This window comes from Hakea prostrata, chromosome 4, assembly GCF_041222555.1.
Source record: "Hakea prostrata isolate BN-2017 chromosome 4, UWA_Hpros_2, whole genome shotgun sequence".
NCBI classification, from domain to species: Eukaryota; Viridiplantae; Streptophyta; class Magnoliopsida; order Proteales; family Proteaceae; genus Hakea; species Hakea prostrata.
The window spans coordinates 48,046,806-48,068,299 of NC_142603.1; the positions used below are offsets into that span (position 1 = coordinate 48,046,806).

Here is a 21,494-nt window from a genome sequence, read left to right on the forward strand (position 1 = left end):
TCTTCTTCCTATGGGTGTTACTACTAGATTGAAGGGAATTTATTTGATTGGAACAATTCCAAGTTTTACAATTTCTAGGGTTTTTTTTCTCAGATGTGAAAAAAGATTAAATCTCATGTTCAACCTAAATAAATGTGATTATGTTTCTATGAAGGTTCTCTTTGTCTCTAATGATCTATTCAAATTTTAGAGGACAATAGAAAGAAGAGCAAGGATGACAACTTGTTCTCGCATGCATCCATTTGTTTTGTCTATTGTTTTAGTATATTCTCGCGAGATCTCTCTCACGAGATCTCTGCATTGCTTCACTCCTCTTTCATTTTCTTGGTAAGTTTTATTTGTCCTTTGATCATGACCTAGAGTATGTGTGCCTATACAAAACTCCAATTCTTTAGGTTGAACATTAGATTTTGCATTTTTTATACCGGAACTAAACCCTAGAAATTGCAAACTTGTTGTTCCACCAATGAATCACTTCCATCCAGTCGACCGATCTGAAGGTGAATTATATGAGATTTGCCGTCCGAGTTGGGCATGGTGGTCTTAAGGAAGAAGAGTATTTGAATGAATGAGTTCCCTCGATTCACCGAGTATAATTTGTAAATTTAAAATTTTAAAAATAAGCTTAGTAAAATAAGAATCTTATATTTACATTTAACCCTTTCACTTTTGAATATATTTCAGTCAATCTAAAATGGATTACGTGTCAAATATCTGCCTCTTGGCAGCAGCTACAAATAAAAATCCATTTCGTGGACCACACGATTGAATTCCTCCAACCATATTACACGTCATATTGCCAACTGTCTTGCCATGTAGCTAAACTGTAATTCTGGCATAAGTGGATGTGCAATACGAGTGCCATCTGTCATGCCACGTAGCAAAAATGCACAAGCTGACGTGGCACAGTGAAGTGGGGTTATTTAAGTTCGATACAACATGAAACAACTCGTCATTCCTCGTTTAAAGCTTTCTTTCCGTGGCTCGGTTGCTGGATTAGGAATTTAGGATCTCCTTCTGTTTTCTCTCAGGCAGGCACGCCGGGGGAGTTAGCAAACCCTAAACGCAATCAGAAGCGACTTCTTGAACGATTGTCTTGGAGTTTTCATTCAGTTTATATATTGCTCCTTTCGAGCCCTAATGCTTGGAATTTCTTATTGTTTCTGTCGATCTCTGGTGCCGGACTAAGAAAAGTTTGCAGAGCGGTTTCGATGACGGAGATTTCAATGGAGAATTCAAAGGATCCTTTCACGGAGATAGACATTGGGAGCTGTGCAGTGTCGTTTGAGAAATTTTTAACGACTCAGAAAGAGCTTTTTCTAAGCCAGGTAGATAAACTCGAGAAGATTGTTATAACGCAATGCAAGCTCACTGGTGTTAATCCCCTGGCCCAAGAAATGGTATGTCTCTTCCTTTCTCATTGTTGTCTTTAGAATAAGGGAGGAAAAGAAGAAAAAGAAAAGTAACAGTAGCGAAACCCCTGGTTTTACTTCGCGTTCTGCATTTTCATAAATCTTAACTTTATAAAACCCTAAAGCCAGCAAGGTACTGGTACCTAGTATACCCAGTTACAATTCTTTTTGTATATCTTTGTTTTTTGAACTGGAGGCTCATTAATTTTTCGTTCCTTCTTCGCTCTGCAGGCGGCTGGTGCATTGTCAATTAAAATTGGTGAGTAATGAAGATTATTGATTCATGTTCATGATAGTGCATGTACTCTAAATGGTGCGATCTGATGGTGCATTTAATATTTTAACTAAACTGAGTTTAACTTTCTATAGTTGTTGCACTTTGTGCTGACTGGGAGTGCGTAACTTGATCTAGTACCTATCAATTTAATGCCAATTAAAGGAGTTAATTAGTGTTCGGGGATTTACTTCTGTGCTTTAAGTGGCTATGCAATGACGATGCTGTTTAGGTTTATTTGGTTTGTTATAGTAATATTCTGATCATAGGATGTCTTGTTAATCATCTCTGCAAATTTTAATCACATCCTGTGCATCTGAAACTGTTGTAATGTGCAAAGTTGTGGGTTTTAAAAGAGCTAGAGGATGCCTGAAAGAAATTGGCTGAGCTTGAGACAAGTGAAACTACTACATCTTTCCTTCTTAGGCTCAGCCGCATGAGGTTGTTTTTGAAAAATGTTTCCCAAAACCACTTAATTCCTTTTATAAGGGAGGTTAATTGTTCAGATATCTATGTTTCCAATTATAATCTGGAAATTGGCTTTTAACTTTTCAATCATTAGTATAATATTAATGTGAATTTGGAATGAATTTAATCCTGATTCTCCACTTAATAATAATAATCTTGCCTTCTTTGTAGGGAAAAAACCAAGAGATTTGTTAAACCCTAAGGCTGTTAAGTATATGCAAGCAGTCTTTTCTATTAAAGATATGATTAGCAAGAAGGAAACTCGTGAGATCAGCGCTCATTGTGGAGTTACTGTTACTCAGGTAGTGATTTCTGGCCTTTAATCTAATGCATATGGAACTCCAACCTTTCCCCCCTCACCTTATGGCAATTTTCTAACAAAACAATCTTTTGTAGCTTTGGAGTTGGCCCTCTTACATAGTGTTGTTCTTTCTAACGATTCAGTTTTTGTCCATGAAGTTTCCATTGACTACACCGTCTATGCTAATTATGTGTTCTCTTTCTTATCTGCTTCTTGTATCTTAATAGACAAGATATGTATCTTAGAGTTTAAATTAGCTGGGAAATAATTTTAAAAGGGTTTGCAATTTGAAATAAGAACATTACTTATTTGAAGCAATTTCGGGGGAGACTGGTTAATGCTATATTTTTTTTTGACATGCAGGTTCGAGAGTTCTTTGCTGGTCAGCGTTCAAGAGTGAGAAAGCTTGTCCGTTTGTCAAAGGAGAAGGTGGTCAGGTCTAAGGCATCCCAGTCTGGCCTCTTAAATTTGTCGGACTCTGCCATGCCTATCAACCAAGTTCCATTGAATTCTGTGGACTCTGCAATGCCTATCGACCAAGTTCCATTGAATTCTGTGGACTCTGCCATGCCTATTGACCAAGTTCCATTGAATTCTATGGACTCTAAGACTGTTGGAGGAATCTCCTCCTCATTGCGGTTGGAAGATCTACGTAACATGGACAGCTCTGATAAAGATTTCCTTAATAATATTTTCATCCAGATGAGGAAAGAGGAAACATTCTCTGGGCAGGTGACGCTGATGGAGTGGATCCTGGAGATACAAAATCCTTCAGTTTTATATTGGTACTTATTATTAAACTTTTCAACCATTGGGGTCAGTGATAAACTATTGCATTTCAGTGTAACCTAGTCATTTTCTATTTCCAGGTTTTTAACTAAAGATGGCGTGATGATTTTAACATCATGGTTGAGCCAAGCAGCTGTGGAGGAGCAGACAACTGTTCTCCTTGTCATATTTAAGGTGTATATTCTTTTTTTTTGGGGTGAGATCATCTGTTTAATAAGTTTCGCCTTCGCCTAATGTATCCTTATACCACATTGCAATGGTTATTTTGTAGGTTCTTTGTCACCTGCCATTACATAAAGCTTTGCCTAATCATATGTCTGCCATTTTGCAAACTGTTAACAGATTGCGCTTTTATAGGTCATCAGGTGTGGCTACAGTCACAATTTTATCCTCACTCTCATTCTGTGTTTAAATGTTATGGTTCATCTCTTTATGCTACTTGTTTTCTTTGGGCAACAATGGATTAATCTAGAATTTAGTAATCAATCTTGGCTTCGGCTACTACTAATGTTTGCTTTATTCAACCACATATGTTAATGGAACTATTATTCGTTAATATATTGATGGAGATGCAACTCTATGCTTATACATTTTAGCATTGTTAAGAATATGAAGGAAAAAAAATGAACTCAAGTTTCTGCTATTTATTTATACCAGAAATTTAAAATTTTTTTTTGGTTGTCATCATTAAACCAGTCACGAGGATTGGGGCCCATAGGCATAGGGAATTTGTTTTTTTGTTTTGGGAGGGGGGAGGAAGGTATGAAAGGATGGAGGTTTGAACCCAAAACCTCTTTGAATTTAATGCGTGTAGGCTGCCACCACTGCACTAGAAGCACATCCATAAATTTCAAATATTGTTGATGAAGTTTATCTGTTTATAGTTCTTTTTGTTTTAACCTATTTGTATAGTTGTCAGGGTGATGTCTAAGTTTATGAATCCGGATCATTTCCCCTTACACTTTTCAATCACAAAATTAAGTGGAGCCCACAAATGGAAAAAATAAATAAATTAAGAAGGGTGGGACCCACAGTGGTATCTTGGTACCCTGTGGCCCCTCCTGTATTCGTGGTCAGTAAGCAAGGTGGCTGATCCGGACTCTAAGCTTTTGCCTAGCCAACAAGGTGAGCCTTCACTGTCAGTATGACTAATTGCCTAGTGTCAAGGTGCCTAGACTTCAAAGATCCAGTTTAGGGCCCTTCATTTACTATGTATCTAAAGCTTTTCTCAATTCTAACGTCATTAACTTTTTACAATATCACTCTTATAATATTTTGACTTCAATAAACCGACATTGTATTTATATTTCCCTTTATAAGAAAACAAACGCCTGAACTTGAGGCCTGTAAAATATGGGTGCTTGCCCTACGGCTGGCTATTTCCTTCACTTGCCTTGCGTGTCATAACTACTATGCAAGGAAAGCACAGCACCTCAGCCATTCAAGCTTTTAGTTTATGAATTTAGTACAATGGATGTGGATTCTTCTTCTTTTTCTTGGTTTGTGAAGAAGTCCAGATAGTTTTTTAAGCAAAAAGGATGTTTAAGGGGGGTTCTGGGGGTTAGTTATATGCCTATTGTAGCCTTGTTTGGTGGATGAATGAATTATGATCCTCATAAGGAGAATAAAACGGAATAGCCATTTTAACCATTTTTGAGACTTCCCACTTGGGGTGCTCATGAAAATTCCTTACATCTGGAAAAGTTTATTTCTGTGCTAGTTACATTAAACTGTTCGCTCTGCCTTTTTCAAATTTTGACGTTTGGTAACTCATTTATCTGATTTGTCAATCAGACATATCAAACAAGGCAAGAGTTCTATTAACTAAGTGGAGCAAAATTTTTGTGAGAAGTCAAGCTTTGAAGAGACCAACTTGTATTAAAGCTCCCAATGCTGCACAGAAAGAGATAACTCAGAAGCAGAGGCATGTTTTAACCTTTATATTTTAGTTGTGTTTCCCAACGATTTTTATAATCGTCCTCCATCTCATGTACAGGATGGGTGCGTTTTTCAGTGATGAGGCTTGGCAATCAAAAGTTGATATTCCTGTAAGGCTTTATGGCAAACCAGATACTTCCTTCAGGCTACCATTTAATGTTCGTTTTGAGTTTATTTTTTCTTATTGTCTTTTTACAGGAGGAGATTCTTGCTCTCACCTTTGGTGGTTCAGAATCAGAAAATTCCAGGTGATAGCCTTGTTAAAGGCTCATAGCCACCCAGATTTAGTTCTTGGAATTCTGTAGATCATTTCAATAATTGACTGAGGTACTTAAATTTTATTTTAATTTTTTTTTCTTCAGGAAATCGGATCCTCCCCAGACACTGAAACTACTCCCGGCATCTGCTGATGATTCAAACAGAAGAAACATTCGAAATCTGCCTTCACGTATCCTCAGTACATATGGTTCCCTCCTTTCCATTTTAACGATGAGGTTCTGTTTGTTTTCTGGTAAAAAGAAGCATGTAAAAAGGAAATTTTCAAGTAAAATCCTATTATTTTATTCTGGCTTTACTTGATATTTATCCTTTTACATTGTTTTTACCTGGAAACAAAGAAAGCCTCGGTTTCCATTCTCTGCTTAGTGAATAATAAGATTATTTTTATAAAAAAACAACACATCAATATAACAACAATAACAACTAATAAGCTTTTGTCTCAACTAAATGGGGTTGGTTATATGGATTATTTCCTTCCCATCAGTTATATTTTAGTATTAAATTTTAGGCTATACTAGATACGAGGTCTAAGCCATGATCTAATGAGCCATTCGAGTGCTGAAGGCCTCAGAATAATAAGTAAATGGCAGTTCTGTAAATTAATGAAGTTTGAAGTTTAACAAATTATGCATGTACACAAGTATTAGTTACTTTGTTGGTGGGATAGGCAAGGATGGTAATCTTTGATCTTGTATATGTATGGGATATAATAAGCTACATACTTGCATGTATTAAGAAAACCAATTTAATTCTGGTGAGAAAACTTCTCATCCTGAAACAAAAATTTATAACCCAAGTAAAGGAATTGAGAAAACCAATTTAACTCTCGTGAGGAAACTTCTCATACTGAAACAAAATGAATTTTTTGTTTGTCATGACTCAAGATAGTCTAAATATTTTTTTCAGTATGATAAAATTCTTGATGAATGGTGGAGACTACTGCTATGTATTAACTATTAACTAATGAAAATATTCTGTTATAAATCAAACAATATAAAGGAATTAAACCCATAATATATAAGCAATTACCCTATTGAATAAAAAGTTAAATCAAGTTGTGTACTGGGGACCTGGTTTATCTTGATCTGGATTGGAATGGCAGTCAAGTTGGTTCAACCACAAGTTTGCACTAAAGGTGTTCTAAGTTCTCAGTTGTTGGTGACCTTTTCAGCAAATCAGATCTTCCTTAATTTCACATGCTATAAAAGCAGTATCCACCACCAGGAATTATTAAAAATAAAAAAAACCCTATTTGTCAGTTGACTTGTCTTTCTTCATGTGTAAGGGGGGAGTCTGGATTATCTATTCCAGTTGGTAGAGGATTGTGTTTCTCCCTCTCGTGTCTTAGGAGTTAGGAAGGTGGTCTATTTCTGAGCATTTGATAAAGTAGACTATAATTGAGTCTTTGTTTTAAATATGTGGTGGAGGATATGAAGGGAATACAATCCTCTACCTGTCGGAATAGAGTATAAAAGTGTCCCACAGTTCATTGAAAAACAATGACCACATGTTATTTCACTTTGGTAATTATGCATCTGCATTTTCAGTAGTTGGTGGTTATTTCTTCTCTCTGGATTTGCCAAAACATCATAGCTATCATGGCTTGAGGGGGTCAAAATAAGACTCCCACAATGGGCTTATTCAGAAAATGAGCACGGACACTCAGGTATCTCCTATGTGGACGACTCTGTAAAGGACCCTGATCTCCAAACTACCAATTTCAGATGTGCTGCTTTGCTTCTATCTTTCAGCTGGTGTAATCTTCATGGAAGATGAATTTTCTTCGTAAAACAGTAAAAATATAATTATAAATACTAAGACAATTGAAAAATTTTGTGCTTGGGTTTAGACAAACACCATGATTTGAAAATGATCCTTTGTTAATTCCTCACTTAGGTTTATCCCTAGTTTGACAAAGCTGAAATTACCTGAACTCTCATGGAGTTAGAAACTTACTGCGTTATACTTCTTAAACTTTGTAATATCAGTACCAAGAACTTTCCATGTTGGTGGAAAATTTGATTTCAAGTCATTGGGATTGCTGTGGACAACTTTTTCACACCTTTTATATGTCATGGCGATTGATCTTTTCTTTGTTTAGTGATGTATCTGTAGGATTTACAAACTTAGTAAAATATTGGTTAAGATCACCAAAGCAATGGATTTATCTATTGTGTCCCAAGGACACACACAATTGTATGATTAGAATAGTGCATTTTCTAAGATCATTAGGTTGTAATGTATGCCTCCTTGGCTGCATTGTTTCTTTTGATGCCTAAAATAATTGGAGGACAGCAAGCAGGTGGGAACGTGATATTTTCATATACCCAACAAGATTATTCTGTCATCAGTTTCAGCTTTACAGTTTAAGCAGATGTAAGGGGACTATTTCATGGCTGTCAACTTTGCAGACTGATGTTGAATGCAGTAATGCATGGCGAAGGTAGTTACGAATGGAAATTCCTTCATTTCTTTTTAAATCAAATCAAAAGGATCGAGTGTTACAATGCATTCCCTCATGTAAGAGTGATTGGTGCAGAACAAATTAACAAATTCAGAAGAACATAGCTGCATTTGAACTCCTTAGCAATATAAGAACGATAGATGCAAAGTTGGGTAAACAAAATTCTTATACTAAAAACGTAAATGTTAACTTATGAAATTTGGTTGGTACAAAATTGATGTAGACAATTGTAAACAGAAATAATAACCCAGTAATGTTACAGTCCATTACTGTCAAATCTGGTACGTGCGCAAACAAATTGATGCGCCAGTGAGAAGAACCTTTAATGCTTCCTTCCATTGCTAAAAAAAATTTTGGTGTTCAAATTCCTTTAACTGGTTTCAGAAACGAGAGAACGCAGGAAAGTTGTATTAGTGGAACAGCCAGGGGAGAAAACAAGCAGCAGAGGCAAGCAGGTAACAAGTTCAGTGCCTGCGAAGCGAAGCCGTCCAATGTCAGTCGATGATATACAGAAAGCCAAAAGGCGTGCTCTGTTCATGCAGGGCAAGAATGGCGAGGTTGGTTCATCTTCTAGTGGTGGTAACGGACAGAAGACGGAACATCCAGTGAAACTCTGTGCTTCCAATGGAGGCAATTTGCCTTCAGCGTTTAAAACACCTCATAGATCAAAGACGGAGGAAGATACTATTTCTTGTACGCATGCCTCAACAACCACCTCTTCCAGCAAATTAGAAGATCCAATTAGACCAAAAGAAAGCTCGAATCACCAGAAATCATTGCAGGAGAAGTCTAACATGGATAGACTCTCGTGGAAGATACCTCCAGGTACAATTTTCCTTTATCTGGGTTGTTTCTTTTTACTGTTTAATTCTTCTTGCTGCTCGTTATAGATGGTGGTATCGATTTATGGGGAAAAGGCAATTTCCAGTACCGGAGGAGCCATTTCAAGTACCTGTGTTGGTAGTTGCGTTCAAAGCATAATTGAAATATATACGCTTCTCCTTTCTGTTACACAGATAGTTCCATTTCCTAAAATTCATGATCGTGGATCAGTGTGTTCAAACTGATTCTCCATGAGAGTGGTGGCAGCCTCCCATGTAGGTGTCCAGATCCTCTGCCCCCAACTGACCGTGCAGCTATGTGAGTGTGGGACCGACACTGCCTGACTTCACACGGACTTGACACAGTGTGGACTCCACACGTGCGTGTGTGGGGGCATGGGCCACGGTCAGTTGACGGCGGGAAATCTCAGTCATCCTTTGTAGAGTTATTTTGTCCAAAGAGGTTATGGATTCGAACCTTTGTCCATCCACACCTTCTTACGGGCTTATGGGCCCTTAATAATTTGATAATGGCAAAAAAAAATTAATAATAATAAAATGAATAATTCCCTATGAGACCTCCATTTTATGGTAAGAGAAATGGTTGTTTTGCTAGGGTTAGTAAAATGGGCCGCTAAATTTTTGCCATGTGGCATTTGATGGTGGCAGTTTACAATTTCAATGGAGTCTAGATCTTCTATCCTGATGGGTAGAAAGTTTGTGTTTTTTTTTTGCATTTTTCCATCACACGTTTGGAGGGGCCATCACCTTTGATTTTTTAAGTCGAATTCAGAAGTGGGTTCCCACTTAAGCATGGTATAGAGGACTTGAGGATCTGGATTCATTTGGATGAAAAGGAACCAGAAAAAATAGTGAGGACCAATCATTGAAGCTCTGGGTTAAATTTGTTGGTCAAGTCAATCATATGACTTGATTGGTAGTGGATTTTTCTTAACTAATTTTAGGGTACATAATTTGCTTCTTTGAGTTCTTTTCTCCCTTTTTTTTTTTTTTTTTTTTTTTGGGGGGGGGGTTGGGTTCTGTGTTAGTTTTAATTGCTCTGGAAATTATTATCTTGGTGGACGATGGGGTCTATGGCACACTATCCTGTAGGGGAAAGAGAACTTCTGAATAATGATCAATATGCAAATTTCATTTTGATTCTTTAATGGGCCTTTTTTAACTTTTTTTTTTTTTAATTTTTTTATTAAAAAAAATCATTTCTCTCAATTTACCTTGAATAAGGTAAGGAATGTTTTCCTAATAAAAGATTATAATGGGGCTTCGAAGGAGTACCTTGGTGTAGTCTGAGCAATCATGCTGGTCAGCTTTGTTAAAACTGAAGCAACTGATCTTCACAGCTGAATATGTAATCTTACCGTACTGGGTCCTGTACTTGTCACATCAAATGAAAGCATCGATCATTCCTACGTAGGTCCTGTTTAACCATCTCTTTCTGGCCAGTTTTTTCTATGCGACACATTCTGAATGGCAGGAAAACGAGCCCTTTCATTTGAACAGTGCACATGAATGGTCTTCACAAGTTAGATGCTTGATGAGTGGATCATTCCCTGTAACTAAATGTTTAGAGAGATGTCCTCCGTTAAACTATTATCCATTAACTGGGTTGGAGTTTCAATTGAAACAGCCGCTTAGTTTATGGTTTAGTGGTGAATAATCTAATATTAAAACTACTATGAGCTATCTGTTGGGACTCCTACTAGATTTATGCATCTCAATATTCCTTATGCTATTTACTGCAGTTTTTGTTGGAGTTCTGAATTTCTATTAGTCTTGGAAATCAACCTGGAAGATAGGAAAAGTGAATCTCATGATTCTTGATTGGCTCCAGATGATCAAATTCAAACAATATATTTGACTGCAGGCTGGATTTTTGGAATCCAATATAAATTATGAGCAAATATATAGTTGGGATTGCTACATATTGTACTTTGGTGTCAAGCTATCAGACTAAAATAGAACAAAAACTTGTTTCAGTATAATCTTTTGAAGAATATTCATGTAAAAAGGGGGTGCTTTGCTCGGTAGATGGGTAAAGTATTGGCTTACTGGTAATTATCTGATGATCCTTTTTAATTAACTGTGACTTCCTTTCTGAAGAATCTAATATCCATTACAGGAGTGCTTGTTACATCTTATAGCTAATGCTAAGAGTCCTTAGGAGATGACCTGATTCCACACATTGGGTTTTGTTGCAATGCTTGCGGAACTTGATAAAACTTTGAATTTATGTGACCAAACATTGGTTGTATCGGGGATCTACTGTAATAATGCAGGTCCAGCAATAATAGAAGGAACTTTACTATTTGAATCATTTTTTTTGGTTTAGTATTTGAATCATTTAACTGATGAATAAATTAGATGACTATTAAATGGATTAATACAGCCATTTTCATGAAAGGCTATATTCTTTCCTCAAGTGAAGATCCTTTTCTGGTAAATCATTTCAATAAGGCAACTGACATAGCTTCAAAAACCTGGATTTGTACATAATGTTCTGACAGTAATCTCGCATACCCTAGATTTTGAATATCTAGTTCGGTCTCTTGGGTAAATCAAAATTGGAAGTTATAAAAAAAGAAGATAAAAGATGATATAAGTGCAGCTGTGTGGCGTTGGGAGCTGCATGCTTTTGGTTCTGTTTGGTTGGATGTGACTCAGGTCTATCAACCTGTGCTTTATTGAAGATCCTTTGATTTGGATTTGTTACTGAAAGCAAATAAATAAAAGGCACATCTGTAACGTGAGGTCAAATCTTTTGAACTTAAAATATGCATTAATGGGCTGGACATGGATTTTTCCTTCCTTCCATTTGGTTGCTTCCTCATGTTCCTTAGTTTAATTAATGTTATCTCCTAATAAATTCTGTGATGGTTTCTTGTCTAAAGTAGAAATTTAGATTCTCTTTTCCTTTGAATTTTGGTCTTTAAATCCTGTACTGTCTTTCTGCAGTGGTGAGAATCAACAATCTATGGAGAATTGGCACAGGAGAAAAGAGTAAAGAAGTTGAAATTCAGGTTAACAGGATAAAACGGGAGAGGGAAACCTTTTACCATAGTCATCTGGAAATTCCACCCAATCCCAAGGAACCATGGGACTTAGAGATTGATTATGATGACACCTTGACCCCTGTGATACCAATTGAACAGCCGCTAGATGCTGATGTTACAGAATCATTTGCTTCTCCTACTGATAATGGAAGCAGCAGGGACATTACATCAACTGCAAACACTCAGGAATGTTGCCCCCCTCCAGCAGCTACGAGTACTAGCTGTGCAGCGGAACCAGATTTTGAATTGCTTGCTGTGCTACTGAAGAACCCACAACTAGTTTTTGCCTTGACTAGTGGCCAAGGTGGTAACTTAACCAGTATGGATACAGTGAAGCTTCTCGACATGATCAAGAATAGTGAGATTGGTTTAACTCAGAGTTTAAGTGGGCTGTGTGGAAAGGCTGAAGAGAAGGTTGAAGTGACATCTCTTCCATCACCAACTCCCTCTCTTCCTTCACCAACTCCTGGATCTGATCACGTTATGGTGTGTAATTTATTTCTTTGCATTTGTATTCTGTTGTTTAGATCCCAAAAACATTGGTTATACTGTACTGTGTCACAGTACAATGGATTGTTTCCACTATCAGTCATTAGTTTGGAGAATTTCCTGATACTGGCATTCTTGTTCCAGGATGTCAGATGTCTGAATTTTAACAGTAGCGTTTGGTGTTGGGTTCTGAAAGGATTCCTTTTTAGGCTTTTCCAATTTAATGCATACGTGGTGATTGATAATGTCCCTGGCCCAAAATTAGGATGTGTATCTGGATACTCTGAGAATAGATTCTAGCCCTAGAACGTATTCTGAAACCTTGTTCTTCTCTATTTTCTTGCTTCAGATTGCACTTTAGACCCAGAATCCATTCCTAGAATACCTGTCAAATACAGCCTAACATATAACCTTGCAACCAAAGGGTTCCTTGTAGTAGATCTTCCAAGCTGCAACACATAAGTCTTTCTGGGTGAACGGTGAACTTTTGCTGTGACGCAATTCTAAAGAGATTATAAAAAAGGGGTTGTGAGAGTTGGATGTCCGTCACCTGCAGGAGTGGCATTTGTTGTACAAAAACTTTTAAAAATTTATGGTTCAATATTTGAATAGTCAATTTTTAACTTGTTTTTCTCCGCTTCTGATGGAATTTTTCTTTATTTTGCAGAATGGATGGAGATCTGAAGCCAGTAGTGGAAGTTTCTTACAGTCCACTTCAGCAATGTACAGTGACGTGCCTGCTACATGCACCATTCCTTCCTTGGGAAAGCTCCCTCTTACTGCATCTTCGCAAACCCAAATTCCAAGCCCATCCTTTTCTTCTTTTCAAAATCCAATGGCTAATCCAGCGCCTCAACAACTTCAACAAGCATTGCAGCTACTGTCACCACAGCAGGTTACTGGTGCTGGGTTTCCTGGGAGAATTGCTCTCTCTCCATCTCTGGGCCAACAATCTCCTGTTGGTCCCATCTTGCAAAGGCCTTCTATGCAGTTCACTTTGAACTCTGAATCAGCAGATTTTAGGCAAATGCAGAATGTGAAGCCTGCACCAGTATCAATTGTAATAAACCCACCAAAGGAAAGGCCTCCCATCCCTTTGCATCATTTGCCACCTCTATTACCAAATCCAACTAGGCCAAGACTAAGCCCAAATCCAAACCCTCCATCATTTGCCGCTTCCAGGGATGTTGTGCAGTTTTCTGCCACAAATCTCCATTACCAAGCCAACCGTGATAATATTAATGCATTTGCGCAAGGGTTTGTGCCCCCTACCTCATATGGCCCTCACAGAAATGGATTTGTAGGTGAGCCTGAGCTAGAGACCTGGAGTCCAGAGAGAAGCCCTGAGAGGTTCCCTTCGTACCAACCTCGTTTGAACTTTCAAGAACCCAGAAATGCTTATGGGTGGAATTCTAGACCTGACCAGTCGAGGCAACGAAATTCTGGGTACAGGGAACGTGGTAGACATGAGAAAAGCTGGCGCGAACGAAGGCACTGAAGCTCTGTAAATTATTTACTGCCTCTCAGATCTTCAATCACAATTAGAGAAATGTACAGATAACAGGTCAGAATTTGGATCCAAATTAGCGGCAAATGGTTATAAATAGAAAACTGAGATTTTTTCCCCTGTAAATTCAAAATTGGATCAGTTTTTATTGAAGATGTGGTAGTGAAATTTACCAGTCAAACAGTGGTGTCTCTTTTTCCATATCCAAATTTAAAACCCTGTTTTAGAATTTGATCAAAACCAGAGAAATGGCAGAGGTGGCATGCATAGACAGTGAAAAAATTTCATCCATGGTGTAAGGGAAATTCTGTCGACCACCATATCCATCAATGTTAAGATCATCACATAGGAGGGTAATTTCAACAAGTTTCAAATTCTTCAATGTGGGATGAGGATTGATGATGATCCAATTGTCTAATCTGGAAGACTTTTGCCAATCTGGAATCTTAAAAACTCTGTTTAATGAGAGAATGTAATAATGCTTGGTTGTTGCATGGTCCACTTAGGAGGAAGGGCTCCTAGTTCAGTCCAAATACTTGATTACAGATACTGAACATGTGAACCTTTTCTTAACATATCAAACCACACATACAGAGGTGGAATTGAATGGTTTTTGTTAGATCAGCAATAGAAGCTCTGAGCTCATGATTTTTGTAACAAAAGGGTGTAAACTTTTTTCCATCTGTTTTACTTCTGGAAGTCATTCCATTAAACTGAATGGTTCTGCTTTCAGTCACTTTTAGCTTGTTCATGAGGCTTAAGATAAGGTGGTCCACCTTCTCTTTTCTGTGTAAATTGATATGCTTCTAACAAGTACCTGTTTTATTTTTAGTTGAGCTGTTGAGGATGTTACAGCTGCCAAAAACAACCCTTGAATTATTTGATGGTGTTTTAGGGCTGCTGATAAGTATTTCGAAAAGCTCCATTCACATCATGGTCAGCAAGAATTGTGGCCATTTTCATGCTGGGGATTCTACACGTTTACTTGAACCACTGAACTGATAGACAGTTGTTAACGATCTCAAAATCTACAGCTGTTAACGATCTCTCTGTTCGCTATCTCCGTTAATTCATAATAAAAAGGAGAATTTGGTGTCAAAGACTTTCGCACCTATAGAGTCTGGGTAGAAGCACTAATCGCTTGCTGTACGATTAATCACAAATTTAAATCTTGGAAACAGAATTAAAGAAGTGTGTGCATGTGACCAATCTCAAACTCAGTCAAAAACCCTGTGCATTGAATATGACCTTGTGTGATAAACTTGTTTTTGAATTTTAGGGTCGTTATCTTTCCAAATCTGCATCAGATATATTAACTATTCTAAAAGGTAAAAAAGCAAAAAAAAGTCTTACATTCTCTTATCAATGGCTTGTCTCCTTGTCACGGATGACTGTTGCATTACTGTAAGGAGATAGGATGGGGATTGAAAAAACATATTCTGGTGAAGGTTTTTATGAATAAAACCATTAAACGAGTGCAGTGTTGCGTAGGTATCCACAAATTACCATATTCGATCAACTTAATTCTTTAGGGCATTATTTATTTGCCAAATAAAACAGGGTGGGAAAAGTAAATGTGTAAGATCCACTTTTTAGTGAATTAGAGAGGTCATGGGTTTGACCCTTGTGAACGACAAAGCTCCCCCTAAGAATGTAATCAAAGTACACGTAAATTGGGCTAGATGAACTGAGACACCCAAAAAAAAAAAAAAAAAAGAGAGAGAGAGAGATTGGAGGGACAAGAAAGGGGGAAAAATTGTAACAAAAGTTGGTGAACTCCACCTTTTTCATGAAGTCCCAATGAAAAAAAAATGGAATGCCATGTAGGAAACAATCTAGGTTAAGTTAACAAAACTAGTTAAAAGTGCACATTAATTAATTATGAAAGACAAATCAAAAGTCGAAGCTACATTAGAGAAAAACAATAAAGAAAAACAAACTACAAATTTAGGCTGCAACGTACATTATCAGATAAAAATGGTTGAAAAGGAAAAATCGACTGAATAGGTAATTGTGGAACTTTCATCACCCGAACAGGATATCCAGTAGTGCAGTTGTACCAAATCAGCTCTTCAGAAGTCCTCACTAACATTATATTCATGGTGTCCATTGACAATATGAAGAAATGCCCATCAGCTAATACTCCTTCCACAAGTTGGTTGAGTGGTTGTAAGCTTATTCTATATTTCTTCTTCCATGTTTTCTCAAGATAATCATCCATTACCCAGAGCTCCATCCATAATGATCGAAAGCTAATGTATAACAGACCAAGAGCTCCCTCACAGTTTACCAGCTTTCTAAAAATTTCTTCTCCTTCTACCACTCCTTCTGATGATGACGGCAATGGGGTTAACTTCCAATTCTCTTTATCAACGTCAAAAGAAAATACCTTTGATTCTTGAGTTAACCAATGAATAGAGCCGTGCACTAGAACTTCGTGGTCTCGAGATAGTAAGAGCTTGAAATAAGGGAATTTCACATGGTCCATCAACATCGTCCATGCACCCTTACGGGAATCAAATTTCTCGTAGTGAAGCCAACCTCTATTCTTCTGTGACCAGGAAAATCGAATGATTCTGTAACGTAATGGATCAGATTTTGTCACTATCATTGCTATTTTCTCAGTCTTGTAACGGGTTTTGGGAGTTCGAATTCTTCTCCACTGTTGCGTCATTGGCTTGCACACATAGTAATTCGGTTGGGAGCAGTGGGTTTCAGTACTCATGCAGCAAACCAAACCTTGTGCTCCGTCAGAGGTGGCTGCAATCTTGAAGCTCCTCGGTGGCAAGAAGTCTAAAGAGATTGATTTGGGAACTGATGTGGTGGACATGAAGGTGGTGTGATACTTATTCCTTCTAAGATTCTGAACGAAGTAACCAGAGAGAGATTGTGTCCGTTGGTGATGGGTGTGCCTTAAACGGGGATCGTAAGTGAGAGTCTTCCACTCCCTGCAAACCAATCTGCATTGCCAGAGAAGATTGTGAAGAGAAACTCGAGTTAGGATCTCATTAACAATATCATCAGGCAACTCTCCTGAATATGGTGAAATCTTGCAATTTCCTCCTCCTTTCTCTTCTTCCTTTCTCACTCGAGGCGATTCCATTGTAGAAAACCCTCCTCCTAATCAGAATCTCACGAAGAAAAGTGAACGAGCTAAAATCTATGAGCAAAGCTCCTCTACGTAAATTTATTTATAGACCTGTTACAACTCTGAGTCCTATTAGGATTACTCGCTTCTGAGATCGACACCGAATCCTAGAAGAAGAAGAACTGCAGTTTCGTTACTCGTTAAAAAAAATGGAGTCATACTCCTAGTAGAACAACAATCACATGCAAGTGTGTTTTTAAAAAGCGTTTGATTAGTTTTGTGGGTCCCATCCAATTCAATCTTACGGTATATATATTTTTATTTTTTTGTGAGGATAATGATGAATTTGAGAAATTACACGATCAGTTAAATTAGTTTTAATTTTTCCTTACAAAAGTAGCAATCTAATGTTTGCCAACTGAATAAAAATAAGTTTTTGAATTTATAAAATAGCCAAAACAACGTTTCAGACATTTTTACCCCCATTCTTTACTTTATTATTTATAACTTATAAGAGATTTTCGGGATTAGCAAAAGATGGGTTAGATTTGGTGGAACGCCATCAAACTGGGTGAGAGAAAGATTTTTTTTTTTTGTTTTTTCTGGATTAAGAGCTTCTAATGTATTGGGATGGGAATGTGAATATTAATGCTGACGAATGGGTGCGAACCCAAGAACTCCCCATGGAGGTTAGGTCTTTAACCGCTTTACTAACCCACCATTAACCCAAGATCGCTTTTGCTTCAATGCACCTACTGCACGTGCAGCCAACAGTTGGATGTGTAGCAATACTCTCATCTTAATCTGAACCGTTTAATTCAACGGCTCAGATGTTGAATGAGTATACGGCTGCTCATGTAGCCGTTGGGTGCAGGTGCAGCCGCTGCACCCAAGCAAAGCCAAAGAAAGAGAAGTAAATGTGTGGGGTGAGGAAGAAGAAAAAAGAAAGGAAAATGTTTTGTGAAGAAAGTGTTAATTGTGGATCCTACTTTTTTGTTTTGTATATTTTTCCATAAAAAATTTCACATATTTTATAGGACGAGAAAAATAGATGATTGATCGAAGTGAGAAAGAAGTTCTGGTGTGAAAACGTCTCATTGATTATGTTGCTTCTGAGTTCGAGTTCCAATAGGATATAGAAACCCATTACAAACCATTATGTTATTTATTTATTATCTTTTATTGATTTCTTGAAAAGATTGAAGCCTATGAGCCTTCAGTTAATATATTTTGGTTTTCAAGAGACGCCCTTCGTGTTTCTTGGACTAGTTATTATAATGGTTTCTTTGAAACATCCAAAGAATTGAGAATTAAATTAATTCAAATAATTTTAAAATTTTTAATTGATAATTAGAGACATTATTTATTATTAATACAAAATATAATTGATTGAATACAAAAAGGTATTGGAGGAAAATAAAATGTATCCATGTCTTTTTGAGTTCATATTTTTATAATAGTAGTATGATATGATATGATTTTGAAAAGGTATACAGTGAGAAAATTAGTTTGCCACCTGTCAATGCAGGGTTGGTAGAGGGGTAAGATACATACTTTTAGTTGAGAGGATAAAACTGTCTAAAGGGAGGGTGCAACATTGTTTTGGCGGATTTTGCCTACGTGGCGCCTATGTGGCACTATCCCAAGCAGCCAGCTGCTAGATTAAATCATCATGTAGATTTTTTTCATATGCAAAAAACAAACTAGATTTGTACGGTTGAACCATTACAAAACCAAAATTCAATTTAAAAAAGCAAAAACATCCTCTTCTCCCTTCTTTTGCGTGTCTTCTTCCTTCTTTTGTGCTTCAGATCTTGATCTGATGACGAAACGCTATGAAATCTGAGATGAGTTCTCTTCTTATGTTCAGTTGAAAAATAATAAAGACTTGATATGTTTAATTCCCGTATCGGTTTCTCTGATCTGGGTTTTTCTGGTACTCTATTTCTGCTTCTGTCATTGGTTTTATCGTCACTTGTTTACCTTTCAACTGGAGTATTAGAAATTCACGACCCAGGTGGTGGTGGTGGTGATGATGGGAATCGGAGAATTATGCATCAGCCATTGTTTCCGGTGGATACGACGCTTCCACCTATAGGACAGCCTCCTCCACAGGCTTTTGCAGGCCCAGATGAGCCGTTCTTCCCTGAGGTTCTTAATGGGCAGAGCCCAGATCAAACACAGATCTGCTGATCACCAGCGTCGTATCCCTGTTTCACCAGCGACGGGGTGAAGCCCAGTAGTCCGACCACTACGATGGCCCCAAGTTCCGATTAGAACTCAGCGTTCCTGAGGTATGCACATCTCTGGCTTCTAATAAAAAAATTTCATTCTTAACTATTCTTTTTTTTATGGGTACCTGTTCAAATTATTGGTTACCTGAAACTGTTGTTTGTTTGAATCAGGCACTGGCTCTCTTGGATATTTTTGCAGTGAGCATTCCTTGTACGACGAGCTCAACTGAGCATACATTTGGAAATAGTGTATAATTCCTTAAATACCACTAACTTGGTTGCAGACAACAGATAGATGAAAAAGAAAAAAAAAAGAGTAGGAGAAGAATGGCTCTTCCATACAAGTACAAACAGCCTTTGGGTTTTTTTGATACGGAGTCAGTATTTGTCTCCCCTTTTTTGTATTAAGTAAAAGAGAATAATACAGAAGTGTTGTATGGTTTGTTTGGCTACATGTGTTTGGTGTCTTTTTCTTTTTAGTTTTAGCGTCTGATTGCTTTTTTTATGTAAAGTTTGCTCCTGCTTCTGGGTCACTTCAAGCACAATTGCTAGATGTATAGTGAAAAGATTTACAACTTCACGATCTAAGAAGAATGACGATTCTTTTTTATTTCAAAATAGAGTTCTGGTTATGTAATGGTTTATTGTGAACTGTGCGAACTGAACCAATCTATTCTCACTTAAAATTAGTTTTTTTTGCACATGAGTAAAATCTACAATGACGATTTAATAAAAAATCTAATTGCTTTTTTTATGTAAAGTTGCTCATGCTTCTAGGTCACTTCAAGCACAATTGCTAGGTGTATAGTGAAGAGATTTACAACTTCACGATCCAAGAAGAAGATGATTCTTTTTTATTTCAAAATAGAGTTTTGGTTTTGTAATGGTTTATTGTGAACTGGTGGAACTGAACCAGTCTATTCTCACTTAAAATTAGTTTTTTTTGCACATGAGTAAAATCTACAATGACGATTTAATAAAAAATCTAACTTTTCATCTTAACCGTTTGTTGCTTGGAGCAGTGCCATGTAGGCATTGCTGCCAATCAAAATCCTGTTTTGGCTACTTTTGTAAACACTAACTTATTTTTATGAATTTAGTTATTCCTTTTTGATAAACTCTTCTTGGATTCACCATTATAAGAATTGTTTTTTTATATTTTGGTAAAAAAACTATATATGAATTCAGTCATTCTCCGACCCTAGCCGGTCCATATTATTCGATAGCGGTCAACGTAGTCAAATAAGAGAAAGGAGAGAGATAAAAGTGGCCTAGAGATTTGGGAGAGAGAAACAAGATTAAACGATGTGATCAAAGAAACTTAGAAATCACTAAACATTGGATCCAGTAATGCGATTAGCTCTTCACCAAGAACCAAAGCAAATCAAAAATCATCCTGCAACTCTAGCGGTTCGAAGTATTGCTGCAGATAATCATCCTACAACTCTAGCGGTTCCGTGAAAGATACCAAGAAGCACCCTTGCGGTCATACACGCAACTTCTTTGACTGACACCCTGATCCCTAGCTCCTACCATAGCCTGGATGCTATCGCACTCCCTTTAATCTACTGAACAACCACTAGTTTTTCAATTTGTCTGTTTTGATTTTCTTTATCTGCTGTTTGCCATGACGTGGTCACTCTTGGTCCGCTTCTCTTCTTTTTCTGTCAGATTCTTATCTTCTGTTTTGCAGCACAGGACTCTTGGCAGGTTGAAAGCTTGACCTGGGGGGCTATGGAGTCAAGCTGGAGTTTTTAATCTCTAAATGGTGAAGGAGGAGTGTCGGTGAACTCTTAAGGACCAGAGACAAGATGACGACCTATCCTTTCAGCCTAACTTGTCAGTTGGGCTATTTTGGCTACTCTTCCATGACTGGCTTTCTTAACCAAGTGGACCTTGTCGGTCATGAGCTAGTAAAGATAGATTTCAACCAAAAATTCAACACTTACGGCTGGTGAGACAAACTGAATTCTACATTTCGGTCGATACAGGTTTGCCATTTAAGGCAAATCTTACCCTTTACCCGCCACCCATTTCAACCACTAACCTTTAACCCACCACATTTATTCATCACTTTTATTACCTATCTGCACCGTTTCTTCTTTTGTACTGGGTTCAAAGGAGATAATCCCCAAACAGTAAGTGCGATACTTTGGTGTTCTCTTGTCCTGTCCTCTTCGTTGCATCTCAGAAAGGTACAGTCTCACCAATAGAAAGGCTCTCTTCTTGTGGGTTCAACGATAGCAACTCTCCAACAGCAATGAAGACAGCACTAGTTTCCTTTTGGATCATCTTCTTGGAATCTCAAAAGGAATCTCAACAATAGGATCGGCAGCTTACCTCCTTTCTTCATGGGTAA

At 37.5% G+C, this 21,494-nt stretch overlaps 2 protein-coding genes across 2 annotated transcripts; one reads left to right on the top strand and one right to left on the bottom strand.

Moving 5' to 3' along the window:
* The first annotated feature begins 968 nt into the window (after positions 1-968).
* Positions 969-14,090, top strand: LOC149019235 (homeobox protein LUMINIDEPENDENS-like). Its single transcript, XM_089153278.1, has 13 exons — positions 969-1,400; positions 1,644-1,671; positions 2,326-2,456; positions 2,819-3,240; positions 3,325-3,418; positions 3,516-3,609; positions 5,039-5,168; positions 5,241-5,292; positions 5,381-5,430; positions 5,545-5,630; positions 8,310-8,750; positions 11,720-12,303; positions 12,974-14,090. The coding sequence occupies exons 1-13, from the start codon at positions 1,212-1,214 to the stop codon at positions 13,802-13,804; spliced, it is 3,132 nt and encodes a 1,043-aa protein (XP_089009404.1). The 5' UTR covers positions 969-1,211; the 3' UTR covers positions 13,805-14,090.
* A 1,662-nt stretch (positions 14,091-15,752) lies between these two features.
* LOC149019236 (F-box protein At5g49610-like) lies at positions 15,753-16,916 on the bottom strand. The gene has a single exon (XM_089154072.1). It carries the CDS (start codon positions 16,914-16,916, stop codon positions 15,753-15,755), a length of 1,164 nt encoding a protein of 387 aa, XP_089010198.1.
* Between the last annotated feature and the right edge of the window lie 4,578 nt (positions 16,917-21,494).